A 26342-nucleotide genomic window follows, 5' to 3' on the forward strand; every position below is an offset into this window, starting at 1 on the left:
AATTATTTTTGTCTCGGGAATCCATTATAATCGATTAGATTCCATGGGCGCTCGGTGCGGGATGGAACTCTGCTATTAGCCACATCAATTAAAATTAGCAGAATGTGGCTTGTAGGCAAGATATATCATATAGTGTAGTGATTTTTTGTAAAGGTTATTTGTTTGATAAAAAGCAATTTTTTATCTCGGAAACTTCCGTAGAGTAAATGATTTTGACTCATTCTATTTGGTTGATTTACTGCGACAAAGAAGCAAAACTTCAAAAAATTGCGCGTAGATTGCTCAATTTTTAAGAAAAAAGTTTCCAAAATTCTTCGATTTTGCATCATAGTTCATGTGACAGAAAAACCGGAAGATTTTTTTTTAAAGCAGTTGAGTTTTGGCTTCAGAGCAGCGAAATTCTACGGGACCTGGCTGAAAACTCGAATTCGAACCAATTTAACATCCTATCTAAACGTTTTTTTGGGGGGGGGGGATATTAACTTGGTTTTGCACAGGTGTATGTGTGTCTCTGTGCTTAATGAGCACCAAAAGTCTGTTCCTACTTTCGTTGTTTTGACAACTGGTCTCCAAATCTAAGATACCGTTTTTTGGTCAGGTTAGGATCCTATGGAAATTTGGTCAATTTGGGACCTCTAACAGAAAAATATTTCTTGTTTTTGTTTCCTTGAAAAAGCGCTGATTTTTGATTAATTCAAGTGTGAACAACATCCCTGTTTCTTCTGTTGGCGATGGGGTTCCATGTAGTGCCACTTTGAAGAAGTTGTCGAACAAGTGGGGGTCGTCCTCTTCAATTGCAGACAGAGGCCGTAATTGACTGCTCATTTTTCAGTCTCCAAAATACACAGGCAAACAAAAATCGGTAATATTAAGAAACAAAAAAGTTAAACAGACAATTTTAGGCATATAAAAGAATGTGAATTTAAAGTTTTGTCGAAACTGCGGCTATATAAAATCTGTTTTAACCTAAATTTTACAGTTACATCCTTTTTTCCCGAAAAAGTTCAGTGGCTCCTTATAAAAATTTTTGTTTTCCAGTTTTTGCAAAATGTCAAAATTAGAAATACTTCTGAACCTGAGCGTGATAATAGAGCAGTTGACCCGCAAATTTCAAAAGAAATTTGAAAAATAAAGTGAAGTGATTATGTTACAATAAAGGGCTTCTTTTTTTCCAAAAAAGAAAGATTTCCAGGTTCCAATTTCAAAGTTTCAGAAAGAATAAACAGCAAGGAAAAGTAATAATCAAGGTAGTTATAATCCTGATTGTTAAACATACATTTTCTGGACACCAAAGCAGTTTCTGATTGCTCGCCAAATTTTCTGATTTTATTTTATGTTCAATAAGCTTTGCAAAACAATATCTGTTCTCATTTAGAAATCAACGTGCACAACAGTAGGGACTCATAATTGTTTCCAGTTACCCAGAAATAACTTCTGGCCCGTTCCAATCTTTAATCAGAAGAAGATAATTCTTGTTTTTGTTTCCAATACCTGGCTCGATTTTTGTTTGTGAAATATTCCAGACCCTGGCAGAAGTCACATTCCAGTAGCTCAACTGGGTTTAATTGAATAACATGTTCCTTTTCAGCCAACAAAACCGAAAATAAATTTCCGAATAAATTCTTGGCTTTAGCTCAAGAAAATAACCAGAAGTTTTTGCAAAATTGGTTTAATTTTCCCAGATCTTTAACGTCAACTTGAAATAAAAAAACAAGGACCAAAAACATGACATAAAATTAACCGGAGCATTTCATCGGCCGAGTTTTAGATTTTCTAGATTTTATAGGTTTTGCACAGGTGTATGTGTGTCTCTGTGCTTAATGAGCACCAAAAGTCTGTTCCTACTTTCGTTGTTTTGACAACTCGTCGCCAATTTTCCTCATAAATCTTTCTTCTTTTCTTTCTCCTTACTAAGAAATTCTGTGCACTATTGGCAGCAAATTACACATTTGTAATTGCATGGAGGGATCTAAGATTTTCATGACAAAACAAGGTAACTTTAGCAAAAAGGGGGTCTTATTGGGCCCCTATTTGTTTTTCTCGAAATATGAAATCATTGATCTAAAATTCTCTCGCACCTGATTGATTGAAATCAAATGAATTGTCATGGTATATATTTAAGACTTTGAGAACCAAGAGTCTTAAATATTTATCATGGCAACCATTTGATTTATTAGTTATAACCACAAAAAAATTGACAATTAAGGATTCGAAAACCAAGAGTCTTAAATATTGTCGTCTTTTTTGAGGTTATTACAAAATAATTGGAATCTTTTGTTTGACTGTTAATCAGGCAATAATTGTGGCGATTTTTTGTGAGCAGAATGCTTAAAAAACCCAAGAAAAGATGAGTTTCGACTTTTTGTTTGTCTCAAAAAAAACTGCGCTTCCAGTTGGTCAAAAAAATTTCCGTCGAAAACTGTTAAAATAAAAAAACCTACCAAACGAAAATAATTTTTGTCGCTGTGAGTCAACAGTAGATTGTTTATATTGTGGTAAATCTGTTCAGAACAACGAAATTATTTTTTTTAGGTTTTTTTTTGTTGGAATTTTTTTTGTTCAGATCAAATTTGGTTATCGAAAATATAGTTGCTGACTTTTTTTATACAGTTGTGACGTATCACCCGAATTCGAAGCGAAACATCGTTGTAAATGTCCACAATTTCCGAGTTCAATACGAGGCCCAACTGTGTATGTTGTCAAATGGAAGCGAATACCACAAAAGGCTGAAAACCTAATTGTCACGGATTCTCTATTCTTCAAATTTTTGTTTGATCATCTTTGGTGTATCGGATTCTACGAACAAATAGCTTCCACACTTTATTGCTCAAAATTGCTCCAAAAACTGGCAAATTTGAGAAAACTGCATCGAAATTTGCAGAATCCGCAACAAAAGTTGCTTAATCTGGAATAAATTCTGGAACCTCATGCAAATAATAAAAAATGTGTACAAGAAAAGTTTTTTCCCATATTTGATCTCCGGACAACAATATTTCAGGTTGGTACAAAAATTTTCCGTCGAAAACTGGTAAATTAAAAAAAACTACCAAATAAAAATAATCCTGACTTTCTTGAATTGAGGCAAAGAATTTCACCCTACTTGCACTTTTAAAAGGAAAACTTATACCATCTGATTGTATTGATGTTTTGAGCGGACACTTGCAAAAACAATTTACCATTAACAGCCTTTTCTAACTATGGCAGTTATGCATGTTTTGATAATAAGAAGCCATTAAAACGCCATAAAATTCCTTCTATTGAAGCGTGTCACTGACTAACGAACCTTTTCTTGCGGGAAACCAATTCCGGGAAAACTCCAGAGCCAGTAAAGTTTTTCTGCAATTCAAGCTGCATGAATAAACATCCGACTCATTGTTTTTTTCAAACGATGAACAGTTTCAAAACTTTTCTAAGTATCGAGCAAAAAAATCTCTCTTGATCTATCTTAAGACTGTAAATGAAATTAGCAGGAAAAAGAGATAAATTTCTCTTTATCCTGCTAATTTGAAATCAAAGTTGAAAGCTCATGAAAATTTTGCTGTTTTCTATTTTCAAAAGTTTATAACATCTACTAGCAGCTAGTTTTTGAATTTTAGCTCTGCTCCTTTTTATAATCAAATTTTCTTCAAAAACCTGAAATAAAACATAAAATAAACAGGAAAAAAGTAGGCCAAAATTTTTATTTTGAACTTTTTGTTGATAGTTTCTTCGAAACTGGCACTTCTTCTATAATTTTTAAGCAGACTGTAGATCTTTTTTTCAAGCTTTTTGACGTTTTTTGTGGAGTCATGTCAATTTTTTTTGCGAAAATTAAAAAAAATCGAATAGTTAACTTCAACGAGCAACGTAAAACAAACCAAAATTTTGGACCGACATGCAAAAAATTTTTCTTCTAGGCTTGAAGTTTACAAACACAACATAAAACACTTGAATATATCAAGATACCTTTATTTTAGCGAATACACAAGATAAATCAAGATAAATGATATTACTGCAAAAAAGACACTTTTAAGGCATCGACTTAAATATCGCGGTAAATCAGGTAAAATTTTTCATTTGATATAAGTCATGAGACCGTCGGGTTTTGATTTAGTTATCAATTAAATCAACTGACTTTAAAAAGTTTTTGGGCGCAAAACGTCAGAATTTTTTTTTAATCTTGACAAACTTTCAATTAGACTAAAATTAATTAGACGTATAATCGATATATCTGTATTTTAATACTTTAAAATTCTGTAAAAATAATACTGAAAGTTAGAAGTGGTAATTATTCAAAAGTTTAGACAAAAGTCAATGTTTTGTTACAAAGTAAACAAAAATGATAGAATTAATCGATAATAAAAAAAATGAATAACAATGACAAAAAACAATAACAATAAAAAATAAACATTTTCAAACATAACTGATTCGTTGGTTACATTTGTTTTTTGTTTTTGTTTTTTGGTTGTCTCGTTTGATTTTGGACATTCCGTTTTAGTTTCATTTTTTTAGAGTCTAGCAAATAATAACTCACTGTAAATAGAATCTAACTTTTTTATTGATTAAGAAACGTGGCCTATATGAAAGCTTTTTCAAGTTTTTCTTTGAATTATTTCGAGGACGCAATTGCATGGGACAAAACTACTTTTAAAAAAGCAAATATCATATAAAATTATTCGGCACGGGTATAGCATGATTGTCAATACAGCACCAACGCCGAAATAATGTCATACCCTGGCGCGGATCTAGGATTTTCTTGAGGGGGGGGGGGGCGGATTGAGAAAAGTTTTGACGAAAACAATGATTTATTTACAATAAGAAAATGAACAAAATTAAACAAAATTGAGTCTTCGATTTTTTGCGGCAAATCTGTCGATGACCTCTTCGACATTGATTTCTACATCTTTGTGAATGTAAATTAGCGCCAAATTTGAGAGTCGGTCCTCCTTCATGTTGGAGCGGAGGTAACTTTTTAGTAGTTTCATGCTCGAAAAAGAGCGCTCAGCAGTGCATACCGTCACTGGGAGGGAAGCACCAATCTGGAGCAAAGTAAAAATTACTGGCATTGTGGCTTTGTGACACACTCTGAGTGCAGCTGTAAAGGTTTCTGGGGTATCGGTGTACAGGGGGAAGCGCCACATATTTTTCCAAACTTCGAACTCGCTGGGGAAGTCACCATCTGGAAGTATTCCTTCGTATAACTGGACCAGATCATCAAAATCTTCCTCCTGTGCATCCTTCTCACTTATCCAACGGGGTAGCAGCTTGCACACTTGGGCACAAGAAGAAGCTGCTCCAACGAAGCGTTCCTTGAGATCCATCAGGACAAAATCAAGAAAGGGCAAGTAAACGGTCTGTCTGAAGTGATCATAAGCCGATGATGCTACAGGAGGTCTGCCTCTTCTACCCTCTATTCGAATATCGCCCAGCTTTGCAGCGTCAGAATGGACTTTTTCGTAGCGGCCATTGCCTTCACCATCGCGCCATTGTTGAAAGAGGTGACGCAAGTTCCGGATGTGATCCATTGACTGAGGCAATTCTAGCGGAGGTCCCTGAAGAGCAATGCTGGTAGCTTTAGTCGCCCCCAGCAGGTGCTTCATAGACATCAGGGCAATCAAGAACTCTGACCGCATCATGCTAGCCAGATAAGCACAGCAGTCAGAAGCACAGCTTTCCCCAGGCCAATTGCTGATGTCTTCTAGTGTAGCTTCAATGGAAGGCTTCAGCTGGATAAAAGTCAGAACAGCATCGTGTCGTTCAACCCATCGAGTGTCAGACATCTTTGGGATTGCAGTTTTGCTAGCTTCGGGCTGCAACTTCCGTATGTTCTCACAGAAAGCATCAGAACGCTTTGCAGAACCGCGAAGTAAGGTGATGATTCGAGAAACTAGGGTAAAAGCAGGGCCTATCGGAAGAATTTTCGATGAATTGACCAGAGTCAGGTTAAGGCAATGCGCAGCACAGTGCACATACACGGCAGCAGGGTGATGCTCCTTGATGATGGCTTGAACTCCAGCCTTGGAGTCCTTGGGAGCAGTCTGCTTTGACATCTGGAAGGTTGAAGTTGAAGTCCAGGGTCCAATCCAGAGTGCAGTGTGAAGTCCAGCGAAGAAGATTTTAGAATGAGCTAGGTAGTTTTGAACGGGGTATATATACTGCGAATGAGGCAGGTTGACAGGTACCTGTTAGCAGGTACCTGCCTCGAGTCAAAAAATGAGTCTAATTTGAGGCCTCAAAAAAGACGCACTTTCACACCTTGAATTTTCACACCTCAAAATTTTCTTTGATATAAAGGCCAAAGACACCGGCACCAAAGGCGCCCTTTGAAAAAAAATTAAGTAAATTTTTCAAAGGGGGGAACCTTTGGTAATTGTTACGGTCAAATTCCTGAGGGGGGGGGGGATTCCGCCCCCCCCCCCGCCCCCCCCCCCCCTAAATCCGCCCCTGGTCATACCTATCACATTAAAGAAGTGAGCCCACTTATTTTCTTTTAACTTGTGCACTCCAAATCAGCTTCACTAGTTCTTGCACTACTGTCACTCATTCTAAGCAAAGCTGTTTGCCAATTGCCGCTATTGCTTTACGAAGTCGTTTCGTTATTATCATTCGTTTCATATCATCTGTGCCACTACTATAATCCCTGTTAGTCGATGGGTCTTCAAGTGATGCTCTGAAATTCTGCTTCGCATAGGATCCGACAGCTTCTCCTCCTCGGTTTGACGACACTATTGAGTTAGACTCGTGCGACTCGTTCTCGCGTGAGGAGATTGGCGAATAGTAATTGGGCGACGCTGCGAGCAATGTTTGTTTTGTTCTGTCGAATCTTCTTAATTCTCGGATGAAATCAGGCATTAGAGATGACTCATTGAGCTCATTGATGTCAATCTGTCACCGGTTTATATTCTGACCAGGGGCGGATTTAGGGGGGCGGACACCCTCTCCTCAGGGATTCGACCCCCTCCCGACCCAAAGGGTTCCCCCTTGTACTATTTGGAGAAATCCATATTTGGTGATGGACCCCAAGAAATTTCTAAAAGCGCCTTTGGCGCCAATATATACTAAATTTGAGGGGGGAGCGAGCGCCGAAAAAAAGCGATTTTTTGGTCAACATTTTCCAAAAAAGTGCCTAAAAATTCCCTTTTAGGCCTATTTTTTCGAAATTTTGCCTGCGGTGCAGAAAGTTTGGCAAAACAGAGTTTTTTAATGCTTTGGTGGGAGAGCTCGGAAAATCAATTTGGTCGACCTAAGAAAAATCGACAAAATTTTGAAATTTTTTTCAAAATCCACCTCTCGAGAAAATCCTAGATCCGCTCCTGATTCTGACCCAAATTTCCTGAATAAAACATAACAAAATAGTGAATATTTTTTTCGCATTATTGTCCATAAAGACAGTTACTACGCTCAAACAAATACGACAAAAACGAGCTATAGCGGTTATCAAAAATTGCGGGTTAAATGATGCAATGAAACTGAGACACGAAAAGAAAGTTAAAAGATTCAGTCTCCGACATCTTTCTCTTTCAAGCTCACAGTTCAATTTTTGACAATCGAAAACCTCGTTAGAGCTATCCCAACTTGCATATTGATCAATGAAAGATCCCACATTGCGGTTGATGAAAAACAACTTTTTATAAGCCACAAAGACTATGTTGGGTCCATCCACACTCTTGGCAGCTCAATACTAAATGACAAAAACGCTATTCCACTTTTTCCAGAAGTAAGTTCATAATATGGCTTGGCTGCTGGGTAAGAATGCTCATACAAAAAATGTCGTGTTTCGTGCGAGGTAAAACGAGAGAACCAGATAAGCGCGGCGTAGAAAGCTAGTGAATTAGACAAAAACAATCGACAACAAAAGAGAAATAAAAATTATTAGAAAAATTCGAAAATAAAAAATTGTCAGGAAGCGCTAACCATCGCTCCCAAAAACAATTATTCGGGTGTGCTTTAGTTTTTTTTTCAATCAAAACCAGCTAGTAATAATTGTAGAAAAGCTAGTGATATATCAAGGTAAAGCCCCCCCTTTCAGTCGTGATATGAACGCGACTTTAAAAAAATGAAAACCTGTTTAGTCTAGTGTCGAGAAAATCAGCTGGAAATTTTTCAGTCTAAGTCTAATTTTGAGCGGGTTAAGCGATCGAAAACCGTTCATCATTACAAAAATGATCTTTCAGATTAAGAAAAAATGATGATCAATTTTTCGTAACCTGAAGGATAGTTTTTTTATAACGATCGTTTTTTGATCGCTTAACTTGCTCAAAATTAGACTCGGACTGAAAAATTTCCAGCCGGTTTTCTCGACACTGGGACTAAACAATTTTTCAGTTGCGTTCATATCAGGACAGAAAGGGCTTCACTTTGAAATATCACTAGATTCTTTACAACTATTACAATCGATTTGTTTTACACAAAAAAATAACGATAGCACACCCGAAGACAAACATCCTTCCCATTTTAAGATGTCGGATTTATCAAGAAAAACTATCGGTTCCTATCTTAGACCCCACAGTCCGATGGCTACTCAAAATCAAAGGCATGTCGTTAGCGTGTGTTTTGCCAAGAGAGTATTTCGCAACTGACAGTTTGGCAAATTGAAAATCAATTCCATTTTATTATACATTCTATTTCCAAAAAAATTCCTTGTCGGTGGGAAATCGTTTATATCAGCTTTTCAGAATTGTTTCTGAACATATTTCAGCAAAATAAAACGTAGTCTAGGGCTAATAAATTGCTCTGCATTAGCTTAGAGTGAGGGGGGAGTCAATAATGGTTACTTGGTCCCGGAAAAAAATCAAAGCCAGTTGGAAAGCATAGATGATACTTGATTACTAGGCTGCACAAGCCAATAACCTAATTTCAGAATGACTTTTATTTAAGTTACAACTGGAACTTCAGGCAAGTCCCGCGAATCTTCTTCAGAGCTACTTAGAATAAGGGGTTGGGTGTATGCCGGACAAATTGGATTGCCCCCACCCCAATCAAACTATGAAGTTTAAACTGAAGATGACAACCGTTTTGGTGTCCACAATAATGATTTGTCGATTTTGAGTCATTACCCTTTTTGCTTATTGAAAAACTGAAACCGTTTACACTTCTTCAATTACCAAAAAAAAATCAACTGAATATCTGACAGTGGGAGAAGCGGAAAGCAAGAGCAACCAAATTATGACAAATTCCTAAATGCAAAATTACAGCAAACTTTTAATTTCGCTTAGTTTAAAATTGGTAGATTCAGCCACTTGAACAACGCGCATTGATTTTTGCAATATATTCCCAGAAATGCATTAGATTATTGTTTCGACTTTTTTATATATCATTTGAAAGGTATTGCTGTCTTGAGCTTCAATTCGAAAAGATATTTTACCTGTGATCTTTTTTCGTAAAGTTACCGGGTGTTTAAAGACTGCCATTTTGGCCAATTTGGGACAATTAACGCGCGATATATTTTGCGCTATTAACGTGTAAGCGGAGAATTAATCCGTCTTAGAAAACGTTCAAAATTGGTTGAAAGAAGCTTTTTTACAATATTTTATTTGTTACAAGGAGCGAAATCTATCCTTTTGAACGTTATATGGTGTGTGAGGTGACGATTTTCATGAACAATTTAAAATTTTAGTGAAATTTTATTTTAATACATTTAATTTTGTAATGTTATTTCTGCTCCATAATCCCATAAAGGCAGTCGGAAAATTCTGGGCTTCGCCCTGATACGAGCAGTCTTGTTCAGCTTTGGCATTCATGAATCATTCAAATTGCAGTGCCATTTTGTTGATCTTCATTCATATTACTTCTTAGATGATGGATTCAAATTTAATTGATGTTTCATCGATGAATCATGCCTGAAGTTTTGATGTCAGTAAAACGATTCACCCAGAAAAAGCGAATGCAAAAGGATATTTCTTTAATGAATCACGAGTGAAGCCGGCATTACTACAACTCTTTAACCTGTGTATATGGTCTCAAAACTACAGAATGTATATTTCTGGTGCAGATTTGACTTTAGCAAAAAAATTTATTCAAGAAAATTGTCAGTCAGAATGTTGCATTGTACCAGAAAAACTTCGAAATAATTGTTTGCAGCAAACCAAGTATCAATGGGATACCTTTAAGTTTTTAAAACCTAAGGGTCCCATGGCGTGATAGAGAGAACTTAACATAAATTTTTATTACACATAGACTAATAAATTTGGATCTTCGTCCTCAAAATAATTCCGCACAAAAACCCAAAAAAATTTAAGAAAATTACCTGGCTGCTAATCTGATAGTTATGTTTTGGTCAAGCATCACCACGGCTTGTCTTGTGAAAAACAGAAACTAAAATTTGACTGCCGCTTTTTATTGCAAAACGAGGAAAGGTATTAAGGTTTTATCACAGCATCCATATTTAATCTCTGTTTCATCAATGGGATCTACATAACAATGTCCCCCCCCCCTATTGTATCTATTAAAGAATCACCCCTTTCTTGAAAGGGGGGTAGAGATTGTTGAGTAGATCCCATCAATGTATCATCCATATCACTGTGTATCCACATCACCTAAACGTTTTCTAAATGTACAATGAAAGTATATAAAACTGCAACTACCTCCATGCATGATCAATTTTCATCAATGAAAGCACTCTTAATTGACTTCAGTACTTATTAAAAAATTTTGCAAGCTCAGACGTCGTGTTATCAAATGTCTTTTTAGCAGTTCTTTCTTGTTTTCAATCATGCAGACATCGTTTTTGCCAAATTTTTTATGCTAATAGTTGCAACAATAAAATAGAATCGAAAAAATAAAACTCTTAATTCGCGGTGTTCGTGAGTTGTACTATCCATACTTTAGAGGTCTTGAACTAAACTTTGTAAGAAAACTGACTAGTAGGTTACGTAAGGCAATCGTTTCACGAGTTTTGATTTTGCAATGATGTCACAAATTTTTCGACTAAAATCTAACTTAGACACCAACTAATAAGTTTTTTGTTACAGTTCTTGCTCGTTTTGGTTAATTTTTGACTCACTAAATTCAGCTTGAAAGTTTATTCATTCACCATTATGAGTACCAGTACCATTATCTATTATGATAAATAACATATATACCACTATACTTTAATGACACATCGTTCAATTTTTAAACGAATAAGACTAGAACTCATTAATTCATAAAAAACAATAGCCTATATGGTTATCATGGCTGATGCCGTTGAGATTAAATAGGTAACTGTGTGAATACCAGTAAGACGCGGTTTACTTAAACTAAGACTAGTTTAGGACCTCCCGGGTCGAGATCCCGCTCAAAAACCGCTCAAGATTTGAGCGGTTTGAGCGGTTTTCCAGCAAGATTTGAGCGGTTTGGGCGGTTTGGGCGGTTTTTTTGGAAAAACCGCTCAAACCGCTCAAATCTTGCTTAGAAAACCGCTCAAAAACCGCTCATTTCTTGCGGTGATTTTTGAACGGTTTTTCAAGCAAGATTTGAGCGGTTTTTGAGCGGCTTTTGAGCGGTCTTCCCGGGTCGAGGTCCCAGACTCATGTCCATACTTTCGCGACAAAACTTTGGCATGTCCAGACTTTCCAGACCAAAATTAGTTCAAAACTTAACAAACTTAAGAACTGGCTCAAGATCTTGTAACTGTCTTCCTCCAGATCCCCTTTCTCTTTGACTCCTGTCTGAATCCATTTGGAGAGTTTGCTCGTCATCTTGTCATTCTTCTGGGCTCGTATCAGATCTGACAGCTTATATCGCGCCTTGACGTGTTTCTTCAATGCCATTATCTGACCATTCATTTCTCCGGGACTGTAGATGTCGTCCTTCAGTTTGACGCAAACTATCCTTCTCAAGACCTTCCTGTCATCATCAGGCACCAGGTTTGTTCTGACATTTGAATTGCTCCCTGAACGGTTTCCTTTATACTGCAATTTTCTCAAGTTCTTCAACTCCGCACACCTCTTGCTGACCCAAATTGTACGTCCCTGAGGAAGGGTCAGTTTGTAGTTTCCTGTCGCGGTGCCTCATTTTCTCTTCGTCCAATATCATGCATAGACTATCCTGATCATTGCTGCTCTTCTCTGAGTCTTCATCCCATTCATCGGACTCCCCGGACAATTTCTCTTCTTCAGCATCTTCTTATGATGTGGCCCACTCCCCGGACTCTTGACCAAATCCAAGGTGTTCGGCCTCTTCGTTAAATTTCACTTTCTTCTTTCGAACTATGGTCCGCCTCAGTATCTCTTCCGGGATCTTCTCTACTAGTGACTGCGCGATATTCTTGCCATCTAGTTGCTTCTCTTCCAACGAGTCCTCGCCATACGCTGCCTCCTCTCGTCTCAGTATTGAGAATTCTGGTTCGTCATTATCCTTGGTCCGGACAACGGGACTATCGTCTGCTAGATTCTCAAGTAGTCCCTAGACAAAATTATCATCTTTGGTAAATCATTTCAGAGAGTTTGGAATTTATTCTGTGTCAACTGAAGGAAGCGAGACTAAAAATATAAGAATCGAAATGAAAAATTTTCAGAAAAAAAAACAAAATTCAGTTTCTTGGACGCATTTTGTCGAACAACGAGTTTGAGAATTACCCGAAAAAACGCAGTTAGGCAATTGAAATATCATCACAATATCAAACAACTGTGGGCTCAGTTGACTGAGGATAATATCCTAGCTTGAATATTGGATAAGCTAGGACAGTTCCAATTCGAAATCAAGAACGAGGCAGAAAAAAATCCCAATGCAGAGTGCTTATCAAGTGTTCCAACTACCACTGATGAGGTGGTTTATCAATTAGAAAAAGCCATAGACATTTCGAACAAAATATGGGAACAAGCAATGAAAGCTTTTGATTTGGATTTACAAAAATTAAAGCGAAAGAAATTTAAAAAGTAAAGAGTTGGGTACAAAATTAGTGGAGGCCGGAAAAAAAAACAACTGAATGGCTCCTCAAAGATGTTAAAGAACTTCGGATCAATTTCGAAAGCTTGAAATCGAAAACGATTTATAACAAAAGTTAAAGTGACAAAAAAATACCTCGTAGCTTAATGTTTAATTTGTGCTGACTCCGATTCTACTTGGATGAACAGAGATTTTAAAATTGGGTTATTAGAAGTAAAAAAAAACAATTACAGCAGGAAAGAACCCTAGCCATAATATGTGCATTTACTGCAGACTTGGAAGCCCGGCCATTCTTTTTGGCTGGTAGCTTTGGATATCATAGGATTGTTACCGGAATCAGGAGGATTCAAGTATAATCTTTCTATTGCAGATCATTTCCCGAAAGCAGTATCTGGGTAACCCAATCTGTTGAATATCTGGGAATCCCATTTTGGCTGCCTAGCTAATCTGCACAGCGAAAAATGATCAAACTAAAATTTTCTAAAATTTTTGATCCGAAGTTGAAATCCTTAAAACTTGCACAACATCATATCATCTTCAGGGAAGGCAATGAAAAAACCAACAGAACAATCATCGAAGCCTGGTCTAAATATGTGGAAGAAAACCAAACCAACTGGGCCAATTATCTTCAAATAATTATGAATGCTCATAGATCTTCAATTCATGCAATGACACAATACACTCCTTATTACTTGATTTTGGCTCGTCTTTGCTGTTTTGCAAACTTTTGCATGTATGAAACATCATAAATCTAAGTCTTCGCAACGCCAGGCGTTTTTTAAGGAACCTTAAGAAGGAACATCAATAAAGCCAAGAGCTGGTGCGCGATAAGATGGTTGGCGAACAAGAACCACTTCAAAAAAAAGTCTTATCTTAGGAAAAGGAATCATTGCTCTGAAATTTTCACATCTTATGAAAGTTCGTTTACTTTTTTAGCCAATTTTGACAAATTAACCGCTAAATATAAAATTCAAAACAACTCTTATACGTTTTTTACATAGCAGTGGAAAACAACCTACATAATCTGGAAAAACGAATGTGACATAGATGATTTTTTTGGCATTGAGCTAAAAGAACCAAAGTTGGCGGAAATATTAAAATTGAAAAACAATTGCCTCGGGATGATATCGCAAAAAAGCCGGAGACTTGATGTACATCAATCAATGGGCAAAACGCAGATCAAAATTGCAATCATACCCTTTTGCACAGACAAAGCACCTGTGGATGTCTTAAAAATCAACAAAAAATGCACATAAATCAGTAGAGTAATGTATATCAAAACTATACTCACACTGTGTGCAAAAAAGTATATTCTAGAGCTTCTGACTTAGGTAGTGGATCCTGGGTATAATCTGCGAACCAATTGAGTTTGATCCTCATACCTAAAAAAATTAGAACAACAGAGAAAGACAACACGCAAATTTCAGCTCTTTTGACTTTACTGGTGAAAGTCTTTTCACTGTTACACAAGTAGAGATATTCAATTGTCACTACTTATGAACTATAGTAGGAAAACAATAACTGCAACGGACGTCTTCCTGGGACAAAACGGGGAGTCCTCTCATGAACAATAAGATCATATTGAACTGAAACTTTCACCATACTGCTGCAATTGTTTTCCTTGGCTTACAAATATGAAGTTACAGGTGTTTCGCTTTTGTGAGTTGGCCAGTTAGGGAAATTGCAATCATTATTCTAACAGTTTACCTTCTATTTAAAAATCTGGGATTGGTTTTGCGTATTTTTTTCCTTTCGTTTTGGTAAAGAGCGTTGTAAAAAAGGCAACAAAATTTCAGCCATAAAACTCGGTGGGTCAGTTCAGTTATTTTAAGAACTTGAGGAGAACTACCGGCATAAATAAGACAATGTTTATTTAGAGAAAGAAACGTGTAATGCACGGGACAACAGTAGAATGCAATCAAAAATCAAAAAAAAAGTCAGTTAACCTTGAAATGTTTGGACGAAACAAAATATGATACTTTTGTGTGCAATTTGGGCATCAGAAAAAAATACAGTTTCACCTGTGCGGTTGGTAAAAAATTGAAAAAACACTAGTTCGTGGGATTAGGACAAATTGTTGGGTGACATGAGTAGACATGAAAAAGAGAACAACCATTAAGAAACAAGACTATGGCCCGTCCACTAGCAGACAGTTTGATTCAAAATTGCAAAAAAGGAATGGAACTTCAAAGAGAGACTTCAAAATTCACTAAATGTTACCTTAGTTATTCATTGAACCCATCATTACTTTTAATTCTAGATCGAAGAGACAATATGTATGCGACCTGGGTCGAGATCCCGCTCAAAAACCGCTCAAGATTTGAGCGGTTTGAGCGGTTTTCCAGCAAGATTTGAGCGGTTTGAGCGGTTTGGGCGGTTTGGGCGGTTTTTTTTTGGAAAAATCGCTCAAACCGCTCAAATCTTGCTTAGAAAACCGCTCAAAAACCGCTCATTTCTTGCGGTGATTTTTGAAAGGTTTTTCAAGCAAGATTTGAGCGGTTTTTGAGCGGCTTTTGAGCGGTCTTCCCGGGTCGATGTCCCAGACTCATGTCCATACTTTCGCGACAAAACTTTGGCATGTCCAGACTTTCCAGACCAAAATTAGTTCAAAACTTAACAAACTTTTAATGTTTGGATCAATGAGTTGACAAAAAACCAAATTCTACCTCCCACGCCCCCCTCCCCATACCAGCATCATCGAAGTCTTTTAGAGATGCCAATAATGACGTCAAATGTTTTGCGCTTCAGAAGTAGACTTCTTCGTAGAGGTTGGCTATTTCTCCAGTCTTACCCGCAGAGTTCACGCATTCGGTATCGAAACTCTCGACATATCGCAAAGGTATTTCAGATGTTAGTCTACACTAGTTTCAGGACAGCATGGCCTAACGGATAAGGCGTCTGACTTCGAATCAGAATATTGGGGGTTCGAATCCCTCTGTGGTCGACTTTTTATTATTAAATCTTGCGCGGTTTTTGAGCGGTTTTTTTAGATAAACCGCTCAAAACCGTTCAAATCTTGCGCGGTTTTTGAGCGGTTTTTTTAGATAAACGGTTCAAAAACCCCTCAAACCGCTCATTTTGAAGCAAGATGTTGAGCGTACTTGTATAAAAAAACCGCTCAAACCGCTCAAATCTTGCTTCAAATTAGGTGAAAAATCTCGACTCGGGCTGATATGTTAAAGGATTTCTACTAACCTAGCTAGTAGACTTTTATCTAAAGCTAGAATAAAAGACGTAGAGTTAAGATAAGTATGCTAAGTAAAGGGTAAGATTGTTTAACAAGTTGAATTAAGATTAGTTGTTAACAGAATTAACTGCAATAAAGACGTTCAATGACTCAAACTCAGTTGTGCCAAAAGCTGATGCGCTTTTGGCAGGTATTAGACTAAATTAACCTTAAACGATAGACAACCTAAAGGTTGGAAGGTTTCTAACAGATATTATCCCTTTTGACATTCCCAGCGAAAAATATATTGAAATTTGCATATACTTTTCACCCACAATTAATACGTAAGAGCAGCGTGGCGAACAACGAGACAGTCAACTCCCGAAGATAACGCCCGATGAGAAAAACTCAGAGCACGAGTAAGTAATTTAGGTTAATATAGATCGGTTAATGGAATCCAAAAAGGACTTTAACAATAACTAAAGAAGTACAATTTTTGCAAGTACCGGGTTATAGAATAATCCAAGCATAGCACCGCATTTTTGCTAGAGGAACTAGTGTTAGGAATGTACTTATGATAGTAATCCAAAAACGAACGTAAAGATACAAAAATGAGTTTATATTGCCAACAAAAAAAGTTCAATGCTATCCAAAGTTTATGAGGGGCAGGATTCGAAGCTCTAGTTTCAGTAAATTTTCTGAGTTCTTCAAGAGCCATCGGGCGACCTAGTAGCTCCAATGCTTCGATGATTGAAGATGTGTTGAGCTAATCAGGGTTAGGGTAGGTATAGGGTAGGTATTAGGAGATACGGTAGGTGAGATCGTTAATGAGGACTTCGTTTTGCCCACTAGTCTGGGTCCACGTCTTGTAAAATTATCTAAAAACGAAAGTTGTAGAGGGGAAGTAAGTGGAGAGGTTAAATCAACGACGTCTATTTGGTGACTTTCTGTTTCGATACTGATGGCTTCTAAAGCAGGATTGGACAACGGAGTTGTTAAGTTGGTTGAAGTATGTTCTCCTGGTCTATCGTCTGAGGTTTCAACGAGGCTCGTAAATACCCTCTCTCCTAGTAACGATGGCGGTTGTCTGGCACGGATGGGTCTGGTATTGTGTCTAATGTGAAATTCTGACGTTTTTCTTGGAGGCCGCGATTTCATGGATCACGAGGCTCTCCGTTTGGTCATACCCGTTAATTTTGGTTTGGATTAGCTCTGGGTAGAGATAGGATTTTGGTTCTGGATCTCCGTGTTCGTCTCTGCTAGGATCATATTCGGATCTGTGATCTGAGATGTTGTTGGAATTACGGACTCTGGCTTTTGACCTTTAATCACTGACTCTGGCCAGTTGTTGTCATATTTCCCATCGCTATCTAGCTGGATAGGTGGTGGAGTCGTGTGCTGGTCGGGGTTCATAACGTTTAGTTAAGGGTCAATTAAGGCTTAAGTTAAATCCTGCTCTTTTTCGATGTTCAATTCTTCTTTTCGAAAAACTTCTTGTTTGATGTTTGTTGGCTCATGAACTGCATGATCTTGTCGGTTTTCTAAGTTGCTTCTAACAAGTGGTTTCAGGTCTTTAAGTAGAATAAGATCGCTGGCATCGTCGTCAGATATCGTTTCTATCGGCATATTTGTCTTTGATACGTCTGGTGTGTGAGTTGATAATGGTGGAATGGGTTGGCCCGACGGGATTGGTTCCTGGCTGCTCTCTAAGCCAATACGGTATCTGAGTCGTTTTTTCTCTTCTTCTTCTTCTTCTTCTTCTCGTAGCAACGTTCCATTCCAGCTATTCCTTGCCGCATTTCGCATAGCGATGTCTAGTTCTTCAAATTTAGCCTGGAGGTTCTTTTTCTTTTGGGTTTCCTTCGAGCTCTTGAATTCAACATTTCTAGACGGTTTCGTTACTTTCCCGGGTCTTTTTGTGGCGTGAAATTTGGTTAGTTGGTTATTCTTTAGAGGGCTTACTTTTTTCGGTACAGTGGGTCTTTTCACGGTAAACCATTTTTACAATTTTTTCCCCATTTTTAAGCGTAATTGTGTGAACCGATTCCGTTACTATTTCTTCTGTAAGTTCTTTATAGTATGGTTCGTCCTTTTTTCTGTCTTGCATTTTTCTATAGATAAAGTTCTTACCCGATGGGTTACTCAGGACGGGATTGGCCACACTTAGGGTTTTTTGTTTTCTGCGCGAGAAGACTTTCACAGGAGAACCTGAGCTTGTAGTTACATATCTAGTGGCGTTTCATATGTCATCTGATGAGGAGGATTCTAGATTCTTCAATGTCATCTGAGGCATCCCAGTCATGTCGTCTGTCCTGGCACATTAGTTATTGTCCTTTATCTATACATAACAGTGATTTGTTCCAACCTAGGTTTCTTGCAGATGGAAGTTTTACCAAATTGAGCCAAATAGCGTTTGGTGATCCACCGAAGTGTGCTTCAAAAGGGGAGCAGTTTACTGATTGTTTAGTTACAGTCCTTAAGCGTTTTATGATCCTTAGTAATACAATTTCTAAGGAAGGTTTTGGCTTTTCTTGTGCCATAACCATGAGTAGTTCTTTAATTGTTCTAATTAGTCGCTTAACCAGGCTCGTAGTTTTATGGTCACCGACAGAACTAAATATACTGTTAATGTTTTGTTCTTGACAAAATTCTCGAACTTCCCTAAAAATATATCCTGACCCTTGATCCGTTCTAATAGTCCTAGGTGTTCCGTGCAAGGTTAAGTATTTCCTAAGAAAGTTTATAACCGATTTGGTGGATGTGCTAGAGTTTATTTGCGTCTTAAAGAATTTTGAAAATTGGTCCACTTATACGAGTATAATTGTTTTGTTCCTCAAGTTAAAGGGAATGGGCCGGCAAAGTCTAACTCCGTTTCTTGGTTTGGTTCAGCGACGGATGGGAGTTTCCCGAAGTTACCGTATTTTGTCAGTGATTTCACTTTTTACCTGCTTTCACACACTCGAAACAATTCTCTTCATGGATTGGAATTTCTCTAAAATGTATAGAGTTATATCATCATATGTATAGAGTTGCCAGATTTTTCATTGGAAACTGGCCTGGATGTGCTTCGTGTTGTCTGTGCAACATTGCCGTTCTTAAGCACGCAGGATAACAAGTCTTTCATCGAAATGAAGACATCCCTCGTTCACGTGTAAGTTATTAATATAAGGTTTATAATCGTTTGCTAAATGGGCTTTATCTTTTTACCTGTCTTTTTCAATCGCTTTCAAAAATGTCCTCAGTCCAAGGTCTTGTTTTGTAAGTTATGCGATAAATTTGGAATCAAAGATTTTTGGCCACGAGAACGGAAGTAGCTTATGTTTTATCGATTTAGGACTTTTTTCATTTTTTAGAAATTGATCTGAGGATTTACCCGACGGGTAGCTAGTACGGGGCGTTGAAGTTGGGGATTTATTTACAGTTGAGTTATAAGGTTGTTCAGTTAAATCTAGTTGATCGGACATATCATATAGATTTTTGTAATTGATTTAAAAAACGATTGCTTTGCAAGATGGAATAGATTCTTTTGTTCGCGAATGTAAACAATGACACACTGAAAATTTGGAATGTGTAAATAGGGCTTGCAAAGTTTCGGCATCCTTTTCATATCGTTTTTCACGTTCTATTACTTGACTAGTCATATTTTTAACCGATTGGCCAATCACGTTGCACTATTTGAAGTCATGAGATGCGATTTGTTGAGAAAATTTGCTCCTAAATTGCAAATGAGAATATCTAGGCATCACAATTACAAAGCACAAATTTTTCGTCATCGTATGACACTGGTACGGGGCAGCCCCATGGGTGTCTAGAAAGGTAGTCCACAAATCCCATTTTTTTATCCGGGAGATATTCAACCATAAAATCATATGGGTGAGGCGGGATTGAGCTGTCTTTTACATATGTCATCTTTGAGTGCCTCTAATAAGGCTTTATGATCGTTGAGGATAGAAAACTGTTTACCCAACAAGTAGTCTTTAAAATAGTCTAACGCCCAAACTAAGCCAAACAGTTCGAGTTCGTTCGTGCTGTATTTTAGTTCAGCTATATTAAGGTACCTACTCGCGAACGCTCCCCAAGTTCCCCATGGTCTTGCTGGAGGGATATGCCCAAACCTAATTATGAAGCGTCACATTTTATTCTTTTATTGAGCATAACGTCGAAATCATGATTTGTTACCGTGTTGCAACTTTCCTTCTTGTTATTTTTCGTACGCCTCAACGTGTACCTCGGACCCATTAAACTGTAAATTTTTTGCATTAGTTCCCTAAACGGTGCAGATAATGAGGCTAATTTCGGTAATCGATTTTATTGAATTGGTTTATTGAGCCCACTAGCGATCTTATGTCCTGGATACATCGTGGTTCTTTCCAATTTCTAATTGCATCTGATTTATATACTAAGGGAGCTGTCCCCTTCGCGTCGATTTTTAATCCCAGCAACTCTGTGTTATGCGTCAAAAGCTTACGTTTTTACTTTTTTATGGCTAATCCTTCGTCGTTCAAGGTTTTTAAAACACAACTGATAAATTTACAATGGTCTTTTAGCGCTACCTACAGTAGCGATTAAAATGTAATCTAGTTAACAGTGTGTTTGGGTAAATTTTCCGTCAGGCAGTCCAATATACGCTACAATTCATTCGGCATATCGCTTAGTCCGTAAAGTCCTGTTTCAAAACGGTATGAACCCGTGACGTCTCCTCCCATGATGTTAAATTGCATTGTTTTCTTGCACTGTTAGATAATGGTATGTGGCGGTATGCATGTTTTTTGTCGATAGATGAAAACCAGATTTTGTTTTCGTCGTGACCACTATTTGTTACAATGACAGTGTCGAATAATTCCAACAGGTTCGGCATTTAGTATCTGTTACGGAAAATCTGTTTAAAAATGACAAAAGGGGAAATAAAGCAGTCTTCTGATAATCTGGACAATTTTTCGAAGTGTTCATCACTAAGTAACTGTTCAATGCATAATTTCACTTTAGCGAGTAGAGGGATTGGTATGCGCTTTCCTTTTACCTGTCTCGGTTTTATTGGTTGGTTAGAGTAAGTGTTCACGATAAAAGTTTTGGCTCGGGAAATGTTTGCATCAGGATGTAGATCCCGTTCTTTTTAAGAGATCACGAAATGGGTTTGATATAAAAAATTTGAGCTCACGTTGAAGTGGTGTGTCGAGATGCTGGCAAAGTTGGCTATCTGTTTCAAATTTTATCTGGTTGACTTCCATGCCGACGGATGTTTTACTCGGAGTCTTCCGTGTGTCCATGATTGTTGGAGGGGCCTGCTTCTGTAGGCACTTAATTCGTAATTTAATTTCGGTAAAATATATTTTCCCAGGAAATTTCTTTCTGCCCCTTCAATAATAAACAATTGTTGATTTTTAGCGTTCCATTCTTTTGATTGAATCCTCACTATGATTTTTCCAATGATTTTCATGGTATTCCCGAAGTCTTGGTACGCTTTTTTCGTAAACTCGTCGACTGCTTCTATCCTTAGAAAACTGTCTTTTTTTCATTTCATAAAATAGGTCTTCCTTAATAAATGAAACCGGGCTGGTTGAGTCAATTTGTATTTTGGTAAGGTAAAGGTTAGAATTTCCCATTGATACCATCAGTGTTTTCTTCAGTTCCAGTCCCTCATGAGTGAATACAGTTCTAACTCCCCCTTCGATTTGTTTTTCACCGCGTTTTTTTGGTTGTGATTGTCTACCGCGGAAGTCTTCTAGATCTACTTCGAACTGGGAATTATCCTCCGGGTTATCTCTATAAGTTCTTGTTAGGGTAGTTTTAAATTTTGTTGGACTATGTTAGTATGTGTTCTGGCTGCACTTCTACAATGTTTAGCGAAATGACCTTTACCACCACACGTTATGCAACTTTTTCTCAACAGGACATGAGGTAGGTTGTCCCTTTTTGAATTTTTGACCACAAATTCTACATTTGTTACTTTTCTACAATTGTTAAAGTTGATTTGTTTGTACAGAATTATATTCAGGGAATTTTATGCACGGTTGGTGTATTTTTGTACCTTTCTTGTGGACTAACACGTATGCTAACACATTTTTTTGGGGTCAGATATTCGATGCATATTTTTTCGAAATTACCACAATTCGCATATTTGTGATAAAAATCTCTAAATAATTCAGCTTCAAGTTTGCCCAGTTTTAAACTTTTTGCCAATTCTGAGAGAATTTCGTAAAATGTTTCTAATGACTCGTGGTTTTTCTGTCTTCGGTTGAATAAATTGTATCTCGCGTAAGTCAAGTTTGTAGTTACGGTGAACGTAATTTTTAGTAAATCCCAAAATTCTGCGAAAATTCAAGTTTTCTTTTACCAGGGTTTTTGTATGAGAAGCATTTTTGTCCTTCTTTTCCGAGTGTTAAGTACAGTTGTGACTTTATCTTTTTATCGATAACAACAATCTGTAGTCCATTAAACTTCGCGTTGTCGTCTGCTTTCCTCCTTCTCACTTCTTCGTTGTAAGCTTGAGGTGCTAGTTCCTATCGTTCTTCTTTTTCGGCCCGGCCGATTTGATTGTCGGATGATTCCGCTGTTTCTGGGAGAAGGTATATTAGTTCGGGTCTCGCCGGCGGGTTAATGACACCTTCGATATCCACCGAATCTTTAGCGATGATTGTCAGCTGGAATTTTTCCGCCCGTTTTTCCCAGTCATGTTGGTTCTCGCTTGATGTGTTGTTCCAGAAAAACTCTAGGCCCCGTATAATCGACTCGTTTGACTGCGCCATGTTAAAAAATTGAGATGAAATAGGTAACAGTGTGGATAACAGTAAGACGAGGTTTACTTAAGCTAAGCTAGTTTAATACTTAATATGTTACGGGATTTATACTAACCTAGCTAGTCGGCTTTTATCTAAGACTAGATTAAAAGACGTAGAGTTAAGATAACTAGGCTAATATAAGGGTAAGATTGTTTGAAAGGTTGAATTAAGATTAGTTGTTTACAGAATTAATTGCAATAAAAACGTTCATTGACTCAAACTCAGTTGTGCCAAAAGCCAATGCGTTTTTGGCAGGTATTAGACTAAATTAACATTAAGCGAAAAACGACGTAAGTGTTGAAAGGTCATTAACAGATAATATCCCTCTTGATACGTTGTAGGTATCTCATCATCCTGACCCGAAAAACTGTTTTATAATATCAAATGGTTTTCAGCAAATTTTCCGTAGCCTGAAAAAGTCTTGAACCAAACAATCACTGTGCAGGAGCTTTTTAGTGGCAAATCTAGTGGTTTTTTTTGTTCGCAGAATTTTGCCAATTGGAAATATCTTTTGTTTGCCGATTTTTTGCTCAGAATCATCTGAACCAGCCAATCATCAAGCTTGGTTTGAGCAGCTCAAACTGAATAGCAGAAAACAGTTGTAAGTACTTTCGAATTCAACTTCGACTCAAAGAGTGATCTAACTTTTTCTCGTAGTCGCCCATATACTGCCAGATTACGCTTTTTGTATTGCTTTTTGTTGGTTCATAGGTCGCTAGGTCGCCCTGAAAATGCCTTTGATGTTTCGAGTGTCTTTGTGTTGCTATTTTCTCAGAAACGAGAATATTTTGGCAGCCTATTATGCAGTAGGGCCATCCTGAGCAACTTCTTATCGGTATTTTTTTTTTACAATTTGTCTGCCTATATTTTTAGTTTGATTTGCTGGTAGGAGCCTGAAAAAGCAGATTTTCAAAAAAACTGGGCTCTGCAAAAATGTAAAAAATTGTTTTCATGACGGTGATGGGTAATCTTCATCCATTATCTTGCCATATGGGATAACTTAGAGTTCGGCAAAAACTCTCAAGTAGCGTCCTTTTTTCTAGTTCACACGACTTGGAATACATTGGCAAATCATTTCGCTGTACTGCGCATCCTGTTTAATGACTAATTGCAAATTAACTCTGTTTGGTCGTTTCATGTAGTTTTGCTTTCACTGTCTTTTGCATTGGCAGCGGAACACTGATTGAATTGCTGAAAAATTGCTCTAGCTCCTCCTGGGCTTTGTTGATTGTTTGTACTCTTTTGTTATCCTAGACCATAGTTTTTGAAACGCCTTACCCTACTGGTTCATCGTTAAACTTTTAGTTGAGCCACACTAACACAATAATTTTTTGTATTTTAATAATTTTAACTTGAATGAGTTGTCTAGACATCGCAGTAAATTGAAAGCAGAGATTGCCGTGCTCTAGCCTTGAGGGGACAGCCCGTTGACGGGAAAACTGCCTTTTTCTAATCAGCGACAACTCGCAGGTGGTAAAAGTTCGGACTAAATGACACTTCAAAACTGTAGATTGAGTGACAAGCACTGATTCAAGAGCGTTTTCTTATCTTCATTGTAAGCGTACGAGGCAAGTGGTCGCCTTGGTACAAATTATTGTCGCTTTATTGAAAGTGCCGCACTCTTTAAAGCGTCTTTTTACTTGAGACTATTAGTTACCGCTTTTGACCACTTGTAAATCTCAATGATTTTACGCCTTGCCTTACAGAGCATTTTAGTGTTCGAATTTTGGATGCATTCAAGGTGTACTCAAATTTATACTTTCTGCTCAAACAGCGTCCTCTTTATCTAATGTAAAGTAAAACAATTTCAATAACTTTTTTCATGTCTGAAAAAAATTGAGAAACTAAACAAAACATTTCAATCAAGTTTTGGCAATTTCGAATATATAATCTTCAAACTCGGCTCCAACAAAACTTTGTTAATATTGCTGTTTGTAAAATAAATGGTTTTTGTGACTTCCCAGGTTGACTTGCACACAATAGAAATGCTAGTCATACACATCATATATGGAACCTATGAAAAAGCGCTTGTCAAACGGTTTCATTTTATGAAAATTATACGATTAATTTTTTTTTCAAAATTTAGCATTTTCTTCATTTCTTCTACTACAACAAAAAATGTTGATATTAAATTTTAAAGGATTTGAAATAAAAACAAACATGGAAAAACAAAGTTGTATTCAAAAAGTGATCAGAAATTTATCTAGAAAGTAAAATACTAGCTCCACGTGCGTGAATTTGTATAAACAGTATTTTTTTATCCGCGTTTGTGTTGTTGACCTCACGGGTTGACAAAAAATGCTTATCATATGATTTTCATTATGAAAAAAATGCTTATCATACTCTTTCATACAATTTCATAGAGCAAAAGTAAGTGTATGAAAATAGCAAAATAAGTGTTTTATCCATAAATGAAAATGTATCTCAAAACCCTCAAACCGCTCAAATCTTGCTGGAAAACCGCTCAAACCGCTCATATCTTGAGCGGTTTTTGAGCGGGATCTCGACCCGGGGCTACACACAAAGGTCTAGTAGAGTAACCTTCACTGAAGTTTGAAATTTTTAAACAGCAGAAAGCAGAAAAAAACCGAATTAATATTAAAAGCAAAGAAGTTTGCAAGCAGTTAGTTATGATCAAACTTCCACAATTGCACATGACTCATCCAGACGTGGATATTTGTAGTTGGATTTTCCTGCCAGTTTGTTCTGGGTAACTGAGGGTGATGTCATTCCCCAAGTAGCTCTCTGGTCGCTGTTAAATCTGAGTCTGATAATAAATATCATACTGACAGTCAAACTTTTCAATTTAATTAATATTTTGTATTTTTTTCATAGCATTTTATGGTCCTTATGAAAAAATTACATCAAAAATCAAGTTGTCATCTTTCTAAAGTCCCTTATCAATTTTCCTGGGAAAAGGCTATTAACACCGGAAGGAGTCGCCGGAGCGGTTCAACTCAAAAGGGTTTGATTTCTCGTGTCCATTGTCGCTATAAAATCAATATGCACTCACTCAAAACTTTGCATAAATTGCTTATATCCAGGGTGTTTTTCTGATATCCCTAGTCTTTACCTATCATACCACAAATTTTTGACTACCACAAAATTTTGACTCAGTGGGGTTTGAAAAACGTCTTCCGGAAGTCTGGTTGGGATTATTTGCTTAAGGCATAACACAGAAGGTAGAGGGCCCAGGGGGTCTGGGGTTTTAAGCTCAAGCCTAACTCAATAAGATCTGTAACATACAAAATTTTGATCCCATGCGAACTGCTAGGTGCTGAGTTTTAATAGGACAATTTTAACATCCGAGAACCATTATCACTTGGATTGTCCGAGGACTCCGGTTTTTTGCATGCTCGGGTCAAATCATCTCTATGATTTTCATAAAGTGTTCTTAGTTTCTATTTGGGGGGAGATTTCGCTATATCGGTACGGTCGTAGAAATTTTGCCAGATGAGGGACTAGTTCTCTCAAGATTTGAACTATTTTGAAATTGGGCTTTTGTTTGTTTTTCTGCTTATCATACTTATTAGTGAATACCAAGCGACTTA

The 26342-nt window shown here is 37.3% G+C and overlaps 1 protein-coding gene across 1 annotated transcript; it reads right to left on the bottom strand.

The window, feature by feature from the left end:
• Positions 1–4811: 4811 nt before the first annotated feature.
• On the bottom strand, positions 4812–6029 carry LOC134854715 (52 kDa repressor of the inhibitor of the protein kinase-like). Its single transcript, XM_063871070.1, has one exon. The coding sequence runs from the start codon at positions 6027–6029 to the stop codon at positions 4812–4814; it is 1218 nt and encodes a 405-aa protein (XP_063727140.1).
• Between the last annotated feature and the right edge of the window lie 20313 nt (positions 6030–26342).

The sequence above is a fragment of the Symsagittifera roscoffensis genome, chromosome 9, assembly GCF_963678635.1.
Source record: "Symsagittifera roscoffensis chromosome 9, txSymRosc1.1, whole genome shotgun sequence".
Taxonomy (NCBI): Eukaryota; Metazoa; Xenacoelomorpha; order Acoela; family Convolutidae; genus Symsagittifera; species Symsagittifera roscoffensis.